Raw genomic sequence first — 20,784 nt, forward strand, 5'->3', positions numbered from 1 at the left:
TTGTGTAATAAGGGCTACGAGAAGCTGGATGTTCCTTCCGCGACACTACAGAAAGACTTGGCAGGAATGTAGCCACTGTACGTGGTTGCTGACAGCGGCGGTCACGGGAAGGTGTGGGCGCAAGAATACCGGGATCCGGACGGCCAAGAGGCACTACGACAGGGAAGACCGTCGTGTTCGGTGTATCGCTGTCCTATTGCGCCTGCAGCAGCAATATGAGCAGCGTTTGACACCATAGTGGCACAACGAACTGTCATCAACCGATTTATTCGACAGCTCCGAGCCAGATTCCCTGTAGCGTACATTCCACTGACCCCAAACCACCACAATTTGCGACTTCAGTAGTGTCAACGAGAGCTCAATGAAGGGCGAAGTAAAGGCTTGTTGTGTTTGCTTATGACAGACGGTTCTGACTAGGTGCCAATGATGACCGTTTGTTGGTCACAAGGAGGCCGGTAAGTGCCTGCCACAACCATCCTGCCTAGACACACTGGACGTACACCAGGAGTTATGGTCTCGGTTGCAATTTCGTATGACAGAAGGCCCACTCTCGTGGTTATCTCCCTCACACTGACTGCAAATTTATACGTCAGTCTGGTGACTCGACCTGCTTGATCGCCAGATCTGTCTCCAACAGAGCACGTATGGGGGAGATCATCGGACGACAACCCCAGTGTATAATCAGCATTAACCGTCAGTTCATCAGCTGACCAAGTACAGCAGGCATGGAACTCAATCCCACAAACTCAGCTGACATCCGGCACCTATACGACACGGTACACGAACTTTTCCATGCCTGCATTGAACATTCTGGTGATGGCACTGCTTGATAGTGTACGAGCATATCACGGTTGCAATGGATTACCTCGCGCTTTCATTAACTTGCGATCTTGCAATGTTAATCATTTAAATATATTACGCAGTCAAATGTATGTCCAAAATTTCATTACTCTATATTACACTACTGGCCATTAAAATTGCTACACCAACAAGAATTGCAGATAGTAAACGGGTATTCATTGGACAAATATATTATACTAGAACTGACATGTGATTACATTTTCACGCAATTTGGGTGCATAGATCCTGAGAAATCAGTACCTAGAACAACCACCTCTGGCCGTAATAACGGCCTTGATACACCTGATCTTGAGAAAGGCAGTACATTGCAAAAAGGCTATATACGTTGGTGTTGAAACTTTTAACAAAAGTTTCTGAGAAATGTGGTAGAGCTGAAAGGTACAGCGGCAGGAATAGGGTATTGCCGTGTAAGCAGCGCCAAGTTTGTCAACCAGCCGGGTTACGCCGTTATGCGTGGCAAGCGCCTTGGCTTACGTTGCTAAAATGAAACTTATTTTGCCGGCCAGAGTGGCCGAGCGGTTCTAGGCGCTACAGTCTGGAACCGAGCGACCGCTATGGTCGCAGGTTCGAATCCTGCCTCGGGCATGGATGTGTGTGATGTCCTTAGGTTAGTTAGGTTTAAGTAGTTCTAAGTTCTAGGGGACTGTTGACCTCAGAGGTTAAGTCCCATAGTGCTCGGAGCCATTTGAACCATTTTTTGAAACGTATTTCTTCTTGACCGTACGTCAAAGTACTTATAACTAAGGTCGGCTGCTGTTGTTGTAAACAGAAATACGCGCAAACTTCCAGCGTATCAGAAGAAACAAGTAGGCAAGAGGAAGGATTGATCCAACGAGGCCTGGCGTGAGATCGCAATTTTGGGGTGCTTGAATCGTCGGAGCCGATTCCGCCCATCTTGACCTTCAATTCAGGCACATCTCTCCGATGTTTTGGTGAAAATTTTCAACATTGTCTTTGACAGGTGTTATATCATTGTACTCGCGTTTTCGAGAGATTTTGAATGCAGTTAAGGAAATCATAATTGCTTCAGTATCCAGGTTGGTACAGCAATAGCAAGGTTTACAACAAAATTACGTGGCCCTCCGCATACTATCATTTGTTGGAAACCTCTTTTCGATATCTTTAACCCTTCGCATAGTGAAAGGTGTGATACGCCTTACGATACTCACTCAGGCATATTTCAAGACGCTTCGAGTGACTGGTTTAATCATTCGATCGCGGCATACTTCCACGCAGTCAGATGACATGAGACCACCCTAACATGTCTTTCCCCTAGATCCCCATTGCAACATATTGAATCTCCAGAGTGTGGCGCATGTGAGATAATTTTAACTTTGTGCCATATTTTAACAAAGCACGGCTTGTACGATATCTGATTTTTCTTGGTAATACCCACTGTTTTAGGTAACAAATTGATTTTAAAATTTGTGAAATATCAGGAGTAATTCCTGAGTAATTATGATGCAGATCTTAATGCGCTTGAGAATCGCTGAATTTTCTCAGTTTTTTATTTAAGTGGTCACTCAATCACTTCTCTGCAATTAACAGATTTAAATACAAATGTCAAAAAAGTTTTGCATCACCTCGGTTCCAAGACTTTCGGAACCTGAACAGAAAATTGGAATGGAGATCAACATAAACATCATTTTCACCCTTTTTATTGCTGATGAAAACCACACATTGCATGTTGTACTACCACACAGCGAGACCTTCAGAGCTAGTGGTCACGATTGCTCTACACACCGGTACATCAAATACCCAGTAGCACCTCCTCTTGCACTGATGCATGCCTGTATTCGTCGTGGCATACTATTCATTAGTTCATCAAGGCACTGATGGTCCAAATTGTCCCACTCCTCAAGGCCGATTCGGCGTAGATTCCTCAGAGTGGTTGGTGGGTCACGTCGCCCTTTTCAATCTATTCCAGGCATGTTAGATAGGGTTCATGTTTGGAGAACATGCTGGCTACTAAAGTCGAGCCATGTCGTTATCCTAAAGGAAGTCATTCACAACATGCGCATGATGGGGGCGCGAATTGTCGTCCATGAAGACAAATGCCTCGCCGATATGCTGCCGATACGGTTGCACTATCGGTCGGAGGATGGCATTCACGTATCGTACAGCCGTTACGGCGCCTTCCATGACCACCAGCGACGTACGTCGGCCCCACACAATGCCACCCCATAACAGTAGGGAACCTCCACCTTGCTGCACTCGCTGGACAGTGTGTGTAACGCGTTCAGAGTACCCGGGTTGCCTCCAGACATGACTCCGACGAGTGTCTGGTTAAAGGTATATGCGACACTCATCAGTGAAGAGAACCTGATGCCAATCCTGAGTGGTCCATTCTGCATGTTGTTGTGTCCAAATGTACCGGACTACATGGTGTCGTGGTTGCAAAGATGGGCCTCGCCATGGACATTGGGAGTGAAGTTGTGCATCATGCACCCTGTTGTGCACAGTTTGAGTCGTAACACGATGTCCTGTGGCTGCACGAAAAGCACTATTCAACATGGTGGCGTTACTGTAAGAGTTCCTCCAAGCCATAATCCGTAGGTAGCGGTCATCCACTGCAGTAGTAGCCCTTGGACGGCCTGAGAGAGGCATGTCACCGACAGTTGCTGTCTCTCTGTATGTCCTGCATGTCTGAACCACATAGCGTTGCTTCACTCCGAGGCGCCTGGACACTTCACGTGTTGAGAGCCCTTCCTTGCACAAAGTAACAATGCTGACGCGATCAAACCGTGGCTGAACTACAGACAACACGAGCCGTGTACATCCTTCCTGGTGGAATGACTGGAACTGATCGGCTGTCTGACCCCCTACGTCCAATAGGAGCTGCTCATGCAGGGTTGTTTACAACTTTGAGCGGGTTTAGTGACATCTCTGAACAGTCAAACGGACTGTGTCTGTGATACAGCAACCACAGTCAACATCTATCTTCAGGTGTTCTGGGAACCTGGGTGATGAAAAACTTTTTTTGATGTGCGTGCATTTGTTTCACTGTTGCAATTTTATTTAAGAACAGTTTTCTTTCCTAAGTGCTGCAGATTTTTGGAACAGACAGGAGGCATGCACACATGTGTCGTTGAGGGTGTATATGATGGAGAGAGAAGATGTGTATGTGTATCACGCTCTACAAGCCTTTAACGTGAATCACTGACTTGCTTGCCAGTATAACACTGATCAGCCAGCTACATGTATGTTATAAAAAGAGTTCAAATACTTTATATTACTAACAGGAGATTAATTGATAAATATTTTATTCCATTAGTTTCACTTTACAATTACTTTAGCCTTCTGAATGACGGTTTTTTAATAGATTGCAACCTCATATGTCCAATAAAAATTTGTTGAGGACGTCAATAACCACATGTCTGAGCATCCTAAAATTAAATAGCAATTAAATTCGACTTACATGAAGTAAAAAGAGATTACTGGACGCAGTTAACCTTATAGGTTAACCCTGTTAACCGCTGTAGAAGGTGAAATACAATCTGTACAAACTTTTCAGCAACGACAACTTACAGAGTGACAATTACTGAACTAAATGAAAAAATGCAGGCTTCGAGACTTTATAACTAAAAGCCTAAGAAGCCAACCTTGCCTATGATATTGCACAGGGCGCAGGTGGAGGATTTCCAACGTTCTGGCAGATATGGTTGACAGCTGCGAATACACGATAAGCAGTCCCACACCAAGGCAAAATAAAATAAAATCCACTTTACGTCTGTCTTGTAGCAAGCGGCAAAGTGGTCAGCGTCTGTTCACCAGTTGTGCGGATGAAATTTATATTCTGCAACTAACCCTTCCAGTCTTAACACTCTGAGTTCACTCAGTGAGTTTACTCAACCCCACCTGATTTCAAGTACAATCATCATGCGGCATTTTGATAATCACAAAATTATCCAAGGTGGTCAATCCACCACCAGTATCACTGGCACAACTTGTCTTTCGGATTCTGTGGCGTGCAGGCTGAAATGCAGCGTGATTCAACAAAGGAAGTGGGAGTCCTCTGCCAACTTACGACCAAACCAAATTCATTTTAGCAACACATAACACACTAACACTTTTGCAACCAGGTAAATTTCATAAACTAAGAAATACTTTAAAAAGGAAAGAAGATTCAAGTTTTGGCACTTCAAGAAACACGATTGACGGACAATAACACCATGGATTTCAGCAATTGTCGTCTTTTTAAAAGCATAACTAATAAGGAAATACTGAACAATACACCACATCTGGGAGTTGCTGTTGCAGTCTCCAAAAATATTTTAAATTGAGTAACAGATTATTATGGGACTGCGAATTCGATTATCGCGATCGAAAAGTCTCTTCACCCCCCCACGGGTGACTGTGTGCTGTGTAATATCTAGTCATGGAATAATCGGTACGATATTCCTTGATGGCACGGTGAGTATAGAACGGTACATGAAGGTTTATCCCAGTACATCTGTTAGGGAATTTCAATGAAATTTTAAATATCCAAGTTAGGAATGGGCCTAGTATTGAGTCTGACCCATTAATAATAGACTAATGACAATTTCTCTTAATTGCGCAAATAAAGCATACACTTTAATTAATGCCTACACGCCAGTCAATGAGGATAACCATAAAAACCCGAAGATGTTCATGGAGCTGGGGAAACGTTAGAAAGCATCATTTTGAAGATTCCCTCATACCGTGTTAAAATTTTAATGGCTGATTTTAACGCTCAGTTAGGCAAAGAAAAAAAACTAAGATAACGGTGGGGGGATTTCCTGCATATAAAAGGACGAATCTAAATGGGCAAAGACTTGTTGAAACGTGCAAAAATTTAACGTTAAAATCATGACAACACATTTTGAAAAGAACCATTGTAAATAAAAATCTTGGTGGGTACCCAGTACATCTGTTAGGGAATTTCAATGAAATTTTAAATATCCAAGTTAGGAATGGGCCTAGTATTGAGTCTGACCATTATTTAACGCGAATAAAAGTAAAACTTTAACCTCAAAAACTCTTCAAAACCAAAACTGTTATCCCATAATTTGACACGGCTAAAATAACCCCAACTTTGACAAGCGAACTTGACAAGAAGCAATCCAAAAATTTGCAAAGTCAAAAAAAAGTTCATCAAAACAGCACAAAATTTAATTCCGCTTCGAAAGAAACAAAAACGCCCTTGGTGGAACACGGATTATCAAACAGTAATTAAGTCTACACATGATGTATTCAAAAATTGGAGTAGTAACAAAACTGAAAATACGTGCAACACTTGGTCCTATTGGACCTAATGTGAATAATAATAGTATATGAAAAAATTTGTTACAAACTACGACCTGCACACACTTTATTCAACATGTAAACGTCACTGCAGATATTCGGATTTAGGTTACGATATGTTCGATAAGTCTGCCATCATTTGCGATGATGATGTGGCGCTGACGAATAGCGAAATTCTGCATGATCCGCTGACGTGTCGTAACATCGATGCTGTCGATGATCTCCTGAATGGCTGTTTTCATCTCAGCAATCGTTTTGTCGTTATTGCTGTACATCTTGTCTTTAATACACCCCCACAAAAACGAGTCGCGTGTGTTCAGATCCGGAGAATATGGCGGTCAATCGAGGCCCATGCCAGTGGCCTCGGAGTACCCTACAGCCAGAATACGGTCCCCCGAGTGCTCCTCCAGGACATTAAACACTCTCCTGCTTCGATGGGGTCGAGTTCCGTCTTGCATGACCCACATCTTGTCTAAATTAGGGTCACAGGGATAATGGGAATGACATCATCTTCCAAAACCTTCATGTACCGTTCTATACTCACCGTGCCATCAAGGAATATCGTACCGATTATTCCATGACTAGATATTACACAGCACACAGTCACCCGTGGGGGGGGTGAAGAGACTTTTCGATCGCGATAATCGAATTCGCAGTCCCCAAATGCGCCAATTTTGCTCATTGACGAAACCCATCCAAATCAAAGTGGGTTTCGTCGGTAATTCAAACCATATATGAGCATACTAATTCCAAAAATACTCCGCGCCCACCGTGCTGTTTGAACGTATTAACGCCAAAAATTCAGAATTTACGGCGATTTCATTTCATATAGTTCATTGTAACCTTGTAATAAGAAGATTTCACAGAGAGAAGCTACTCGTCCCGGTTTTAGTGACCTCCTGCTGTCTGTATGAAATAACAAGCACGTGGAAATAATGACAACAGGAATTACATTTCTGTTCCAGAAGACATTCCTACTGATGCTTAATGTGGCTGTTTCAATATCTAGGTTTGTGCCACGGTACTTTCTTCCGTAGATACAGAGTATTACAATGGTGAAACCCAACCGTGGTCCTATCAGGGTACATAATCTAGTGACAATGACCTCCTGGAAATTTACTTACCACGCAGGTGTAGAATATGCACACGGCGCAGACAATCGGAGTCACAATGTGCACGTTGATGCCAGTCACTGTAATACAGTAAGAAACAGCATGTTATTACCTGTACTCTAATTGATGCAACGACACAAGTTATAAACATATTTGGAAGACGTGATGTGTGAAAAACACGTTTCTCTATTTTGGACAACGCTGCGAGCGTTAGCAGATCTATCTTAAAACTACAGACTTACGACGTTGACTTACCAAAGATACATTATCTGATCGAATGTGCCCTGACATGGACGTTAATATGAGAAGTGTCCACCCGTCGCCTTTTTAACGGTGTGAACTCTGCTAGAGATATTTACAGTCAGGTGTCAAAATGTCTGTGGAGCATTCATCGTCAAGAACCGAAACCAGAGCTGGTGATGATCTTGGACCATGGGGTCTGGAGCTAAGTCGATGTACTAGTTCATCCCAAACGGGTTTGACTAGTCAGAACGCGAGGAAGGCATTTCATGATTGCTATTGTTTACATACTATTGTTTCGTAGATGCTGCTTCACTACAGCGTCCATTGTCATGCTGATATAATCAATCAGTGCCTGCAACTCTTCCTCTACTGTACGCAATAAAATGTATTCATATCTTCCATATTTAGCGTTTTCTTAAGCGCTATGAGGAAATCCCACTCTAATCGCGAGATATACTCCCATACCGAATCACCAACTCTTCCGTACTTTAGTGTTGGCGCTACACATAATGGTAGGTAACTTTCCCAAGCATCTGTCAAACCCAAACCTTTAGATCGGGTTGCTACAGGGTATAGCCTGATTTATCGCACAAAATCACTGGTTTCGTGACATACACTGATCAGTGGCGTCACTGTTTACACCACCTCAGGCATTGGTTAGCACCGACTACGGAAATATGTGGGTTATGAGGAGCTAATGTACTATGGTACCACATTCTTTTTAACTCGTTACTTTCACTTAGTGTGTTAGCTGGACTGCTGGTAGACTTTGTAACTCACAAGTAGTGCTTCCCTCTAATTGCGTGGAACATTTTTTATAACCATTATCCGAAATATTCGCAGATCCCACCCGTCAGCACGTAAGCTCTGCCTCGTTTCGGTTTTTCTGTGGTTGTTCGCTCGTGTCTCCATTTCAGAATCACATTTGCGACAATCGACTGACGCGACTTTAGAAGAGTTGAAGTATCCCTGATGGTTTTCTTGCTCATTGACATCCAGGCATCAGTCCACGCTCGAAGTCACTGAGCTCTCCTCCTAAGCGACCCATTCTGCTGTTTTTATACTGGTGGTTCCGCCTATTGTGGCGTCCGGTAACATAGGGGTGACCGGACACTTCTGATCTCGTTGGGCATGTCTGACATTCAATTAAATTGCAACGCAGCCTGATAATAGAGGTGAACGTAATTTGCTATCATCCAAACTGAATACATACAATGTCTTTGGTCTCTCGAGTTTTCCATCAAACCCTTTCACTGTTAGGAAAATAATCTTTCGTGTATCGCCAGTTAATAATTAATCAAACAATAATATACATATTTAAAGCGGATTAAAATAAAATGCTAGTTACCTATCATGTAGGTGGTTTGAGGTCGTCCCCAATGGACATATTGTGTGACATAACTGTAATGTACTGCTCTTCTACCGATATAGTTGTCAAGCGCAGGACTGGCAATATGACTAGTCATCGATGCGCGACGCTTCGGAGGTTCCATGTCTGGGTAATGGAAATGTGGAACTCTTCACATGCTATTGTGTCAGAAGTGTAACGCGAATACTTTGAACAGATGCACTATACAAAGCCATCGGCTTTCTATGAAACATGTATCATACTTAAGACATTTATTCTTGATATCAAACACTACTAAAAGTTAAGGAGATGAGCCTTATAGACGATAAGGAACCATTTCCTGATGCCCTCAGACCCATTTCCTAATCTCTACAACTTGAGTGGCACAAAAGCACAAACCCGTGTGAATCCTGAAATGTGCCTCAGCGCGCTGGGGATTAACTATTCAGAAAATTGAGATATCTAGCTTGGTTCTGACAACATGTAGAGTATGTTAGTGTATTATAATGTAGTGTAGTGTACTGCTATGAAGTGCAGAGTAGTGTAGTGAAGTGTAGTGTAGTGTTCTATGGTAGTGCATTACAAAATTTGTGATGCGACAGTACAGCAAAGAACACTCAGATGGCCGAAGAGTATGTGGAAGTTCTTCATTCTTTTTTCTCTACTTGCTTTAACAAATTATTAGTTTTATGCGGATATGGTATGTAGAATTTTCGTCCTTAAAAACCAAACATATCATGTGCTACATTCATGCCAGTTACTTGTGATTTACAACACAATTTAATACAAAAAAGACGACACATTACGAAGGAATTATCCGACTGGAACATAAATTCGTAGCTGTAATGTACATGTACAAACGAACAAATGATTAGAATTTTACAAATGTTGGGTGATTTATTCAAGAGAGAAAGACTCATGCAATGAGCAAGAGATTAAGCTTTGGTCCACCTCTGGCCATTATGCATTCAGATATTCGGCTTGGCACTGATTGATATAGTTGGTGAATGTCCTCCTGAACCATATCGTGCCAGATTATCTCGTTTTGCCAAGTTAAATGTTCAAAATCCCGCGCTGGTTCGAGGGCCCTGCCCATAATGTTCCAAACGTTGTGAATTGGGGAGAGACCCGGCAACTTTTCTGGCCAAGATAGGGTTTGGAAAGCGCAAAGGCAAGCAGTAGGAACTCTAGCCATGTGCGGCTAGACACTATCTTGCTGAAATGTAAGCGCAGGGTGGCTTCCCATGAAGGGAAACCAAATGGGGCGTAGGATATCGTCGAGGTGTGTTGTAAGGGTGCCGCGGAGGTCAACCAAAGGGGTCCTGCTACGAAAAGAAATGAGACTGTAGACCATCACACCTGGCTGTCGGGGGACAGTCAGGTTGATATCCCAGCGATGTCTGGTGCGTCTTGTAATGGTTCTTTATTTACGTGACCATTACGGCACTCCAACCGGAGTTCTTGATACCAGTAACATTGTACTACTTTTCTGCGAAGTAACAGACATATTTTTGGTTTTATTAATGTATAGGTACTCCGATATATTACAGTGATATGGTTCTTGTTTGTACTCATTTCTGTGAGACTGTCATAATCTTTGACTTACTTGTAACAGTTCTGGCGCGAATGCCCACAGAGCAGCCTTTGTTTCACTTTGCAGAAGTTAAGTTGTTATTTCGCTTTGTAAAAGAACAGTCAAGTGTTGTGTTTGGTTAAAGTGGCAATTAAATATATGAAGATTGATACAAAACTGTTTTCTTGATGATGTGACAATTAAGAAGAAGTATATGTGAATTTACAAGAAGTTTAATAAGAATGTGGATCGTGGACACCAAGTCAAAAATTATTTCTACCATACCATTGTTCTGAACTGGGATTGTTTGATCATTAAGAATTTCCTGAAAAACGCATTTGTTAGGTCTTCAAATATTGCTAAAATACCGTTGTGGACCTTCTACCAGTCAAAGTGGAATCACCCTAGAATCAACAAGGTGAGCCTTAACAACTTCGACGAAATCTACGTGGGAATCCATTCAAGATAAGTGCCAAAATTACTGACTTTTTTAGAGTGACTTCATTATTTCCATTCTGACGATACCACCCACAGTCAATAACTTTGTTGTTGCCCGATAAAGCGAACATATGCTGCGTAAGCAACATTATTAATCTGATTTCTAACCTCCTTTGCAAGTGAATTCCAAGTCGAATAACTGCTTACATTAGGGCTAGATGAGGACCAAAGCGCTGTAGACTTGTTCCAAATTGTAAAGTTTAATTCTGTTGCATAAGTCACCCAATTTTTCTGAAAATATAACCATTTCTTTGCCTGTACGTGTGCATCACATCTGCCGATTTTCATCCCATTCGAATAATTCATTTGTGGCGATTCGTCTTTTTTGTGTCAGAAGGCATCTGACATGTTGTTATGTCTACACTACTGGCCATTAAAATTGCAACACCAAGAAGAAATGCAGATGATAAACGGGTATTCACTGGACAAATATATTATACTAGAACTGACATGTGATTACATTTTCACGCAATTTGGGTGCATAGATCCTGAGAAATCAGTACCCAGAACAACCACCTCTGGCCGTAATAACGGCCTTGATTATCCTGGTCATTGAGTCAAACAGAGCTTGGATGGCGTGTACAGGTACAGCTGCCCATGCACTTTCAACACGATACCACAGTTTATCAAGATTAGTGACTGGCGTATTGTGACGAGCCAGTTGCTCGGGCACCATTGACCACACGTTTTCATTTGGTGAGAGATCTGGAGAATGTGCAGGCCAGGGCAGCAGTCGAACATTTTTTGTATGCAGAAAGGCCTGTACAGGACCAGCAAATGCGGTCGTGCATTATCCTGCTGAAATGTAGGTTTTCGCAGGGATCGAATGAAGGGTAGAGCCACGGGTCGTAACACATCTGAAATGTAACGTGCACTGTTCAAAGTGCCGTCAATGCGAACAAGAGGTGACCGAGACGTGTAACCAATGGCACCTCATAACATCACGCCGGGTGATACGCCAGTATGGCGATGACGAAAACACGCTTCCAATGTGCGTTCACGGCGATGTCGCCAAACACGGATGCGACAATCATGATGCTGTAAACAGAACCTGAATTCATCTCAAAAAATGAAGTTTTCCCATTCGTGCACCCAGGTTCGTCGTTGAGTACACAATCGCAGGCGCTCCTGTATGCGATGCAGCGTCAAGGGTAACCCCAGCCACGGTCTCCGAGTTAATAGTACATGCTGCTGCAAACGTCGTCGAACTGTTCGTGCAGATGGTTGTTGACTTGCAAACGTCCCTATCTATTGACTCAGGTATCGAGACGTGGCTGCACTATCCGTTACAGCCATGCGGATAAGATGCGTGTCATCTCGACTGCTAGTGATACGAGGCCGTTGGGATCCAGCACGGCGTTCCGTATTACCCTCCTGAACCCACCGATTCCATATTCTGATAACAGTCATTGGATCTCGACCAACGAGAGCAGCAATGTCGCGATACGATAAACCGCAATCGCGATAGGCTACAGCCCGACCGTTATCAAAGTCGGAATCGTGATGGTACGCATTTCTCCTCTTTACACGAGGCATCACAACAACTTTTCACCAGGAAACGCCGGACAACTGTTGTTTGTGTATGAGAAATCGGTTGGAAACTTTCCTCATGTCAACACGTTGTAGGTGTCGACACCGGCGCCAACCTAGTGTGAATGCTCTGAAAAGCTAATCATTAGCATATCACAGCATCTTCTTCCTGTCGGTTGAATTTCGCGTCCGTAGCACGTCATCTTCGTGGTGTAGCAATTTTAATGTCCAGTAGTGTGTATAAGAGGACGTTGTGGTGCCGTCCAGACATCACGATGGCACACCGAAGTCGGCAACACGAATCGACACCACAGGCGTTAGCGAGGTCTCGATGCACTCTGCAACGGCGTGCGGGAGGCGCTCCTGCAAACCGCACCTCACCTCACAGTAACAGCAGCGCCATCGCAGTGGAGGTCGGTATAGTATCGACAGTTCGAGAGCTCAGCCCAGTTCGAGACCTCAGCTACAGTAGTCAACATCGTCATCTAAGACCACCGAGTAGTGAAGGTTTCAGATGAACATGTACTGGTATAAAAGTCGAATATTGTACCGCAAGAGAACAGTTTGTTAATTAGCGCATCAAGCGATGCTTTAATAGTCGATGACGGTTGTAAATAATCCAATGCTCCTGTGGGAAAGAAGTGCGTCAAAGCTCAATAAATCTTTTATTCATTTACGTAATAAAGAGAACTAATATTTCATGTGTTTTACTTTGCTAGGCCATCTCCCAGAGAACTGAAAGGACCCACAGGTATAGTCGGACGAAAATTTTTTGTCTGGCAACAATAGTGATCAAAATGTTTCTGTCTGAGGGAACTTCTGCAGCGTATATGCAACGCAGTGCGACCACGATGCGGATACATAAGCTCAGACATGTACACAAGGGATTATTGTGGCGTTCGTCTCTTTCCTACATGCTTGCGGTAAATTCGGAAACGTGAACAATAACGCAGTTATTATCACATGCGTCCAAATAGAACCAACGTGCTGCTGTTTTTTTCTTGGCTGTCGAAGGACACACACCGATAGACATCCTTCGGTGACTGAAAAATGTGTATGGGGCAGCATGTCTGTCAAATACCACCCTTGTGGTATGGTGCGCCAAGTTCGTGATAACACGCGTCCCCATATCGCAGACGTCACAACGTAGATGTAAAGCCAACTCAAGTGCGACCAGCCCTGATCTCAACCCGTGCGATTACCACGCCCTCGATCCCTTGAAAAACACCTTGAAGGGTCCTGTAGGACGAGTACGTGCAGCGGGCAGTTGCGAACTTCTTCATGCGGCAGAACACGGAGTTTCACCAGACGGGTATCTTCAAAGTGGTGCGTCGATTGGATGGTTGCCTCAATGTTCACGTCGTCTTTGCCTGACTGGCATACCTGTTCTGGACTGTACGGCCGTAAAACAGAAACATGTATTTTGGACACTTAATAAGTAACTGCTGTGACGAACCACAAAATTTACGGCAGATGCAAAATAATCAGATAAGATTACATTCCTCTTACTGATGCGGTCTAATAAGAAAAAACTATGTAGCTAAATATATCTGTTTACCTTGATTAAAGGCGAGAGCAGGCACGTACATAACAATTGGAATCCACGATATCTGTAACAAAAGATAATCTTTTTCATGTTGATATATCGTGTTTAGATGCTCGTGATGAATGGTTAACTCTTAAGATAGTATGACAACGTATGTATGGCACCCAAAATATTTTGGAGATTGTGAAATATGATTATCACCTGAGGAACACGCTGACAAAGCAACAATACATTTATGCAGGAGAAGGACATATTTAATGGCACCAAATTTACACTACCAATCTCCTGTAACAGCCGCTTCCCGCAAGAAGTAGAGGATCATAAATGTGATTGATATTGTTAGCAAAACAGGTTCCTTTCCACACGAAACTGATTTCTGGGTAGTGTATTCCAGATACCACTAATATTTCATTATTGTTAATTTGGTTCAAATGGCTCTGAGCGCTATGGGACTTAACATCTAAGGTCATCAGTCCCCTAGAACTTAGAACTACTTAAACCTAACTAACCTAAGGACATCACACACATCCATCCCCGAAGCAGGATTCGAACCTGCGACCGTAGCGGTCGCGCGGTTCCAGAGTGAAGCGCCTAGAACCGCTCGGCCACTCCGGCCGGCTATTGTTAACTGTTTTCACCTCTAGAACGCAACGTACATATTAACTCTTAAGGTATACAACTTATCAATGACATATAATACTGTTAAACTCATATGACGTTTCGTAAATTTTTGACGTACATTTTGTTTATGTATTGAATTTTCTCAAATACCGCCTACCGGACTGAAATGGATTGTCTGATATATTTCAAACAAGTATTAACTATGTCGTCAAGTATGTCTTCCTAGAATATTGTGAGAACTGGGCGATGTTTCAAATCATTAAAACGATATGATGGAGAAAATGACACAACTTGGAACACGGTAATGGTCAGCAGGAGGCTAGCAATACTGTAAGAAGCTTCTTGCAGAGTTTGGAATAGTAGCGAAGACTGGCAGATGCACACATCGAGTTTTGAGATGGGCTGTGAGGTATACTGGGATGTAAGAGTGTATATTCTAAATTTGTGTTTCCAGATCTGGTCTGGGTACAGTTTTAATATGCCACGGATTAACAGCTCTCCGTGTGTGAGGAAGAGAAATATTCATTTTTGTTTGTAAGTAATCACATTAGAGCCAATACGAGATGGGACTGGTGACTGGAAGTAGAAGCAGAAACATCCAACAGAGTATAAAGAAAACAGAGCTCTCGTTAGCAATCGTTATTTGATGCTCTTAGCACTTCTGTTCTGCCACTCCCTCTGTCCTGTTTTTCAAACTTTAAACTTTACAGCTTTTGAAGCGCCGGAGAATAATAGGCTCTACGTACACGATCCAGTCAGATTAGTGCCGCCACCCGTAAAAAGCCTCAATAAGAACCTTTTGTATCCCGGACGTGCAGGAAGAGGTTGAATGAGGTTGTGGATGATACCAATAGGTACGTGGATCCATACCGACTGCACTGCCATGCCCAGCCTCGCTAGGTTTGTCTCTTGAGGATCCATGACTCGAGCTGCCCAGTCGAAGTGGTTACACGATTCTCGATTTGATCTAAATTTCAGGAGTCTGGTGGCCAGGGGAGTGCGGTACACTCATCCTGCTGCTCTTCGAACCACGCATGTATACTTTCAGCTGTGTGACACGTTGAATTTTTCTGCTGGTATATTCCATTGTGCCGAGGAAATATGCAAACTGCATGTAAGGGCAGAAAAGGTCCAAGGATAGATGCGTACTTGTGTTGATCCACTGTGCCATTAAAACACTCCCCAGACCATAATGTTCCCTCATCCAAATTGGATCCTTCCGACGATCAATGCAGGGCCGTACGCGCCAACGTCCATCTGTCCAATGTAGAATACAACGTGATTCATCCGGAAAGGTCACCTGCCATCAGTCAGTGGACTTACAAGTCCGGTGTTGACGTGCAGAATCTAGCTATTGCTATTGACAAACTGCAGTCGTTGAGGAGACACTGTTGGTAGAACCTTGGTTCACCTTAGCGTCAGTTGCTCTACAGTTGCACGTCAGTTCGCCCTTATGCATCTTCTCAGTATACGTTCCCTCAGCTGTCGTTCATCCCTGTCATTCTGCACCACATTTGCCTCGGCTTTGGGTTTCGATAACGGCATTACGCCATGCATGGTGCATTTAACCACGGCTTCACGCGAACATTTTACAAACATAGCCGTTTCGGAAATGTTCCCACAATTGGACCGGAAGCCAATGACCATTCCCTTTCCGGACATGATATAAATCACTCAGTTTCCGCATTACGACGACAACTGCACTGTCTTGCTCGTTCCCTGCTTGTGCTGCCACGTGCTGTCTGCGAGTGATGTCGAATATAAGCGGTGGTCGCATTAATGTGAATGGACTGTGTACATACACTGAAAAAACTCACATTTCTTAACGCAAAAGAGTACAAATAGAGGGAAAATAACGGTGAAGCCTGTCTACTTACAATGCCAACTATAAACAGGGACGAGCCTAGCAGCCGGGCACTCTTCCCAAACCTCATCTCCAGGTACTGTAATAAAAACATAAATAAATAAAAACCGAAAATGTAGGCGAAGTAAATAAAATATTATATAACCACACACATGACATACTGGAGAAGCGAGCACTCAGCAAAAGTAGTTGAAATATATTTCTACACAAAATAGTCTTAGCTTCTAATGTACCTCCATAGCTATAAGCAACATTCACTAGGTTTTTAAAAATATTCCTCATGTGCGTCAACAAAACTCAATAATCATGTTTGCCACCAATTTCTGACATTCTTCATGGCCGAATATAGAAGAGTGAAAGAATTTGGGATCGCTCAGGGTAGTTTCTCAGGCACAAAAGAAAGGACACATCCTGAAATGGGTTTTTAGGACTACCTTTTCAAATAACCAAATTTACGTTTTGTAACGGTCTTTATGTGTACAAAATACAGGGTCGTCATAATTAAGCTTTCGCTACGAGAGCCATTGTGGACGGAAAACTGTTTGCTGCATGTATACACAATTTTCAGGAACGATGTTCAGACAGTGTGCTGCAGGATTTGCGTTGTTAGTAGATTTAGTGTCGTTAGTTGCCATTAGGCGCCGGTGCTGTTACGGTGACTTAGGGCTGAAACACAAGCATGAATTTGAAAATTTGTGGTAAACTCTAGGAGACCAAACTGCTGAGGTCACCGGTCCCTAAGCCTACACACTACTTAATTTAACTTAAACTAACTTACGCGAAGGACAACACACACACATACTCATGCCCGAGGGAGGACTCGAACCTCTGACGAGGGGAGCCGCGCGAGCCGTGACAAGTCGCCTAAGACCGCGTGGCTGCCCCGCGTGGCATACAAGCGTAACTGCGCATTACAGCTACGGACAGGTGATCTGTTTTGTCAAAAAAAAAAACATCAGTAGTCCTGGTTCTCTTCGTGACTACTGGCGCATTAAAAGGTTCTCTTTCCGCACCGGGGTTGAAGAACATGATTCTGAAGTTCTAATTCACTGGCCGTTGGGAATTGCTCATGGGAGAGGCCGACGGCCAATTGCGGCACAAATTGGTGAAGAAGTTACCGTTGCCATGGCTGAGAATCCTAGACAGAATGTGCGATCTTCAAGCAGTCCAAGAGCAAACAATTGTGAAACGGTATCTTTAGTGTGGTTCCAGGCAGTTGTGGGTGCATGCAGATGGTCGTCACACACAGTGACGTGGGTAACCAAGAACGTAAAAATGGTACGCACTTAACAAACGTCACCCTCTCCTATGGAAATTAAAATGTGTTTCTTTCGATGATTTATTCATTATTTCTCCTCCGCATGTCCTTAGAAATCTTTCCACACACTTCCTGTGCCCTAAGATAACTCCTTTTTCATTGAGGTCCCCTCAAGTAGGGAAAGTTTAATTACGACCACCCTGCATTCATCTGATACTTGCCGAGAGCATGCTGTCAAGAAAAATCTTAAGGCGAGTCAGAATGTCTCTGCATCGGATTCCTGACAACGAGGTACTACGCACTTGTGAACCATTCCGCCATGATAATTCTTTCGTATATATCTTTCATTTTTGCACCTTTGATTCTGAGGCATTGTGTGCCTAAGAAAAACTGATCCTAGCCGTCTTCACTTCGTTCTTCATGTACATACACGCCACAAGTATCGTCACCTATTTCAAAATGTAGACATCTAGAAACCCCGGTGGGATCTAATGAGTATTCCTGGTTAAGATTAGTGAGATAGCACCAAACTGTTATTTTCAATTAGTTATTCAAGCAGCTTAATTGTGACAGCTCCTTGAATGAATAAATGACCATAAATGGTTGCCAGTTTGCAAACGCAGGTAGATAAGAATCGACAGTTATCTCAGACGGAAAACTAAGAAGATATTTGAAATTATGACGAAATATTGGGTAGACGGAAGAGCAAAACATCCATCATGTAATACAAATTATAATAATCCTTGGGTAACAATTGTATTATTGAATTGTTTTGATAAATTATTATTGAACTGAATTGTATTATTGAGTAACAGCAGCTTGTGTCATTGGATACAGTAGTACAATGAAGGCCATAAAATAAAAAAAAAAAACACCAATAAGAAAATGGTTGCCAGTTGCTTTGTAAAAATTTTTAATGTCGAGGTCTATTAAGATAACCTACCTTTACTTCTCCAATAGACAGAAATAAACTAATTACAATTAGAAATCAGTATTGCAACCAATACTTTACTGTTGTGAAGAGAGAGAAAGAGAGACATTTCTTCTGTGATTTGAACAGCAGGTTACGCCAATGTTGTTGTTCTTAGCTATGTAGGGTCTGTAATTACTCGTATACTTTTAATACAGGTCTTCATTAATTAAAAATTTGCGAATCACTAATCAGAAAGGGTTTGTGATGCTTCGAACTCTGCAGTTGCAATTTCATGCAAATGTTAAAGTAAAAAATTTGATTGTGGACTTGATCTGTGATCTTACTAGACCGGTATTACACTTTTATACGAACATCAGTAGGAGCCACTTATTGGCCAAAATTTTTATGTACTCTGATTCTTAAATCGGGGAAAATCAAGCGTTTTCGATTAGTTGCAGCGGGAAACTTGCTGTCGTAATTGTTGACAACGTACAGTTAGCAGTAGTCAAATACGAATTTTGTTTGCTCCAGAATATTTTCCACAAATCATATCAGATCATTTTTCGACTTCTCTCTGAGCATTGTTTTACCGTTTGAATAGATTTCGGAATTATACTGTACATAATCGCTTCTGCAAATGCTGTGACACATACTAATGGACTAACGTGTAGTGACATGAGGAGACACCCAACAAACGTTCACAGAGACGTCTCTAGGCGCCGTGGCGCTACGTACCTCGTAGTTGGAGGTCATTCGAAGGCCGTGGAACACAGGAAGGTATGTGAAGCCTATGAAGAGAGACGCCGTGAAGAACTACACGTTTATGAAGACGTACTGCGTGCCTCGAAGATAGAGTTCCGTAGGCGTGCCGAGAAGCGTGATGCCCGAGATAGAGCTGGCAATAGAGACCACAGGTGAGGCAAAAACCAGAGACAGTACACAAAATGGTGCTGAATGGGTGCCTGCGTATCGTCTCTCTAAAAACAGCTTTAGGTAATATTAACCAATTTGCAGATTACATGCACGTGTCACTTTTCTTCTAATGACTTCCGCGGCAGCTGCCTGCTGCAACGACAAAAAATTTGTTGTACATAGTATTTTCATATGATGATAGAATCACAGGGATGATGAGAGAGAACAGAAAATTATTAACTTGAAATAAGGAACCAGGAACCAAGTGAATGAAAAGCTACACCATGACCTACAAATCGTTGTTTGTACAGTGCCGAATGTAACGTCTAAAAGTAAGCGCAGTTTTTTATCATGTGTGATATCTTAATACGTACACACAGCAGTGTTTTGGTTGTTTTATCCCTGCGTCCAACAGTCTTGCCACAAACACATCACAAATCTTACGACCTGATGATTTCACATTGCCGTAGCTGCACCACTAAGTAGACTAGCCCTTTCAGAATAAACTGCTACCCAGGGGAAATAACCATTCGCACTTGCTCTTGCTATAAATACTTGGAGGCTGCAGCCAACCTGAAACATACGGCTCGTATAAATATAATCATTAGTCTCTAAATGACGCAAATAGCGATGAAATGTTGTGAAGCACGCCGTCCTCAGTCATCAAAACAAATATCTGCACTTATATCCATTACAACGTGTATAATGATTTGTAATGTGCCTGGTTGCAAACATTGTACGGAAGGCAAAGGAGTACTAAAATCTTCTCTCAGGTTTTTTCAGTATGAATATACGAGTATTAGTGGTGTGTTTCCATGAATTTTGATGAGCTGCTGTTTTCAGTTTCTGGATAATATTTTGACGACTGAACCAGCTGCCTTCTACAGGCGCCGCGAGTGTACTCGCTCCCTGGAATCCAACCAGACTGTGGACTATCGTTGGCCATTTGTACCTAAGTCCGAGCCTTTATTGTTTTTCGGAGCCCTCGCAGATGTTCCAGGACACTCAAATTTACGTTCACGGAATATTACAGTGGACTCTCAAAAAGAAAAGAATATCAAAGGTGGAGTGGGCGTCGGAAATCTAGGTGGAAACAGCATTTTGTGAGTTTCTTTCGAGAAATCCTTTGTTCCCGGATGCAGCGTCCTGGAACGCACTATATGCAAGATTGATGAACATCTGGGCTGTGTGGATGGAACTGGTATACGTCCAAAATTAAGCTTTTTCAGGACAGCAAATT

The 20,784-nt window shown here is 42.8% G+C and overlaps 1 protein-coding gene across 1 annotated transcript in view; it reads right to left on the reverse strand.

The window, feature by feature from the left end:
• LOC126204098 (sodium-coupled monocarboxylate transporter 1-like) overlaps window positions 1-20,784 on the reverse strand; it is a 125,283-nt gene that overhangs the window by 75,877 nt on the left and 28,622 nt on the right. Inside the window, 4 exon segments of the mRNA XM_049938515.1 lie at window positions 7,251-7,318; window positions 13,989-14,040; window positions 16,475-16,540; window positions 19,368-19,527. Coding sequence (XP_049794472.1) covers window positions 7,251-7,318; window positions 13,989-14,040; window positions 16,475-16,540; window positions 19,368-19,527 — 346 coding nt within the window.

The sequence above is a fragment of the Schistocerca nitens genome, chromosome 9 (assembly GCF_023898315.1).
Source record: "Schistocerca nitens isolate TAMUIC-IGC-003100 chromosome 9, iqSchNite1.1, whole genome shotgun sequence".
In the NCBI taxonomy this organism is placed as follows: Eukaryota; Metazoa; Arthropoda; class Insecta; order Orthoptera; family Acrididae; genus Schistocerca; species Schistocerca nitens.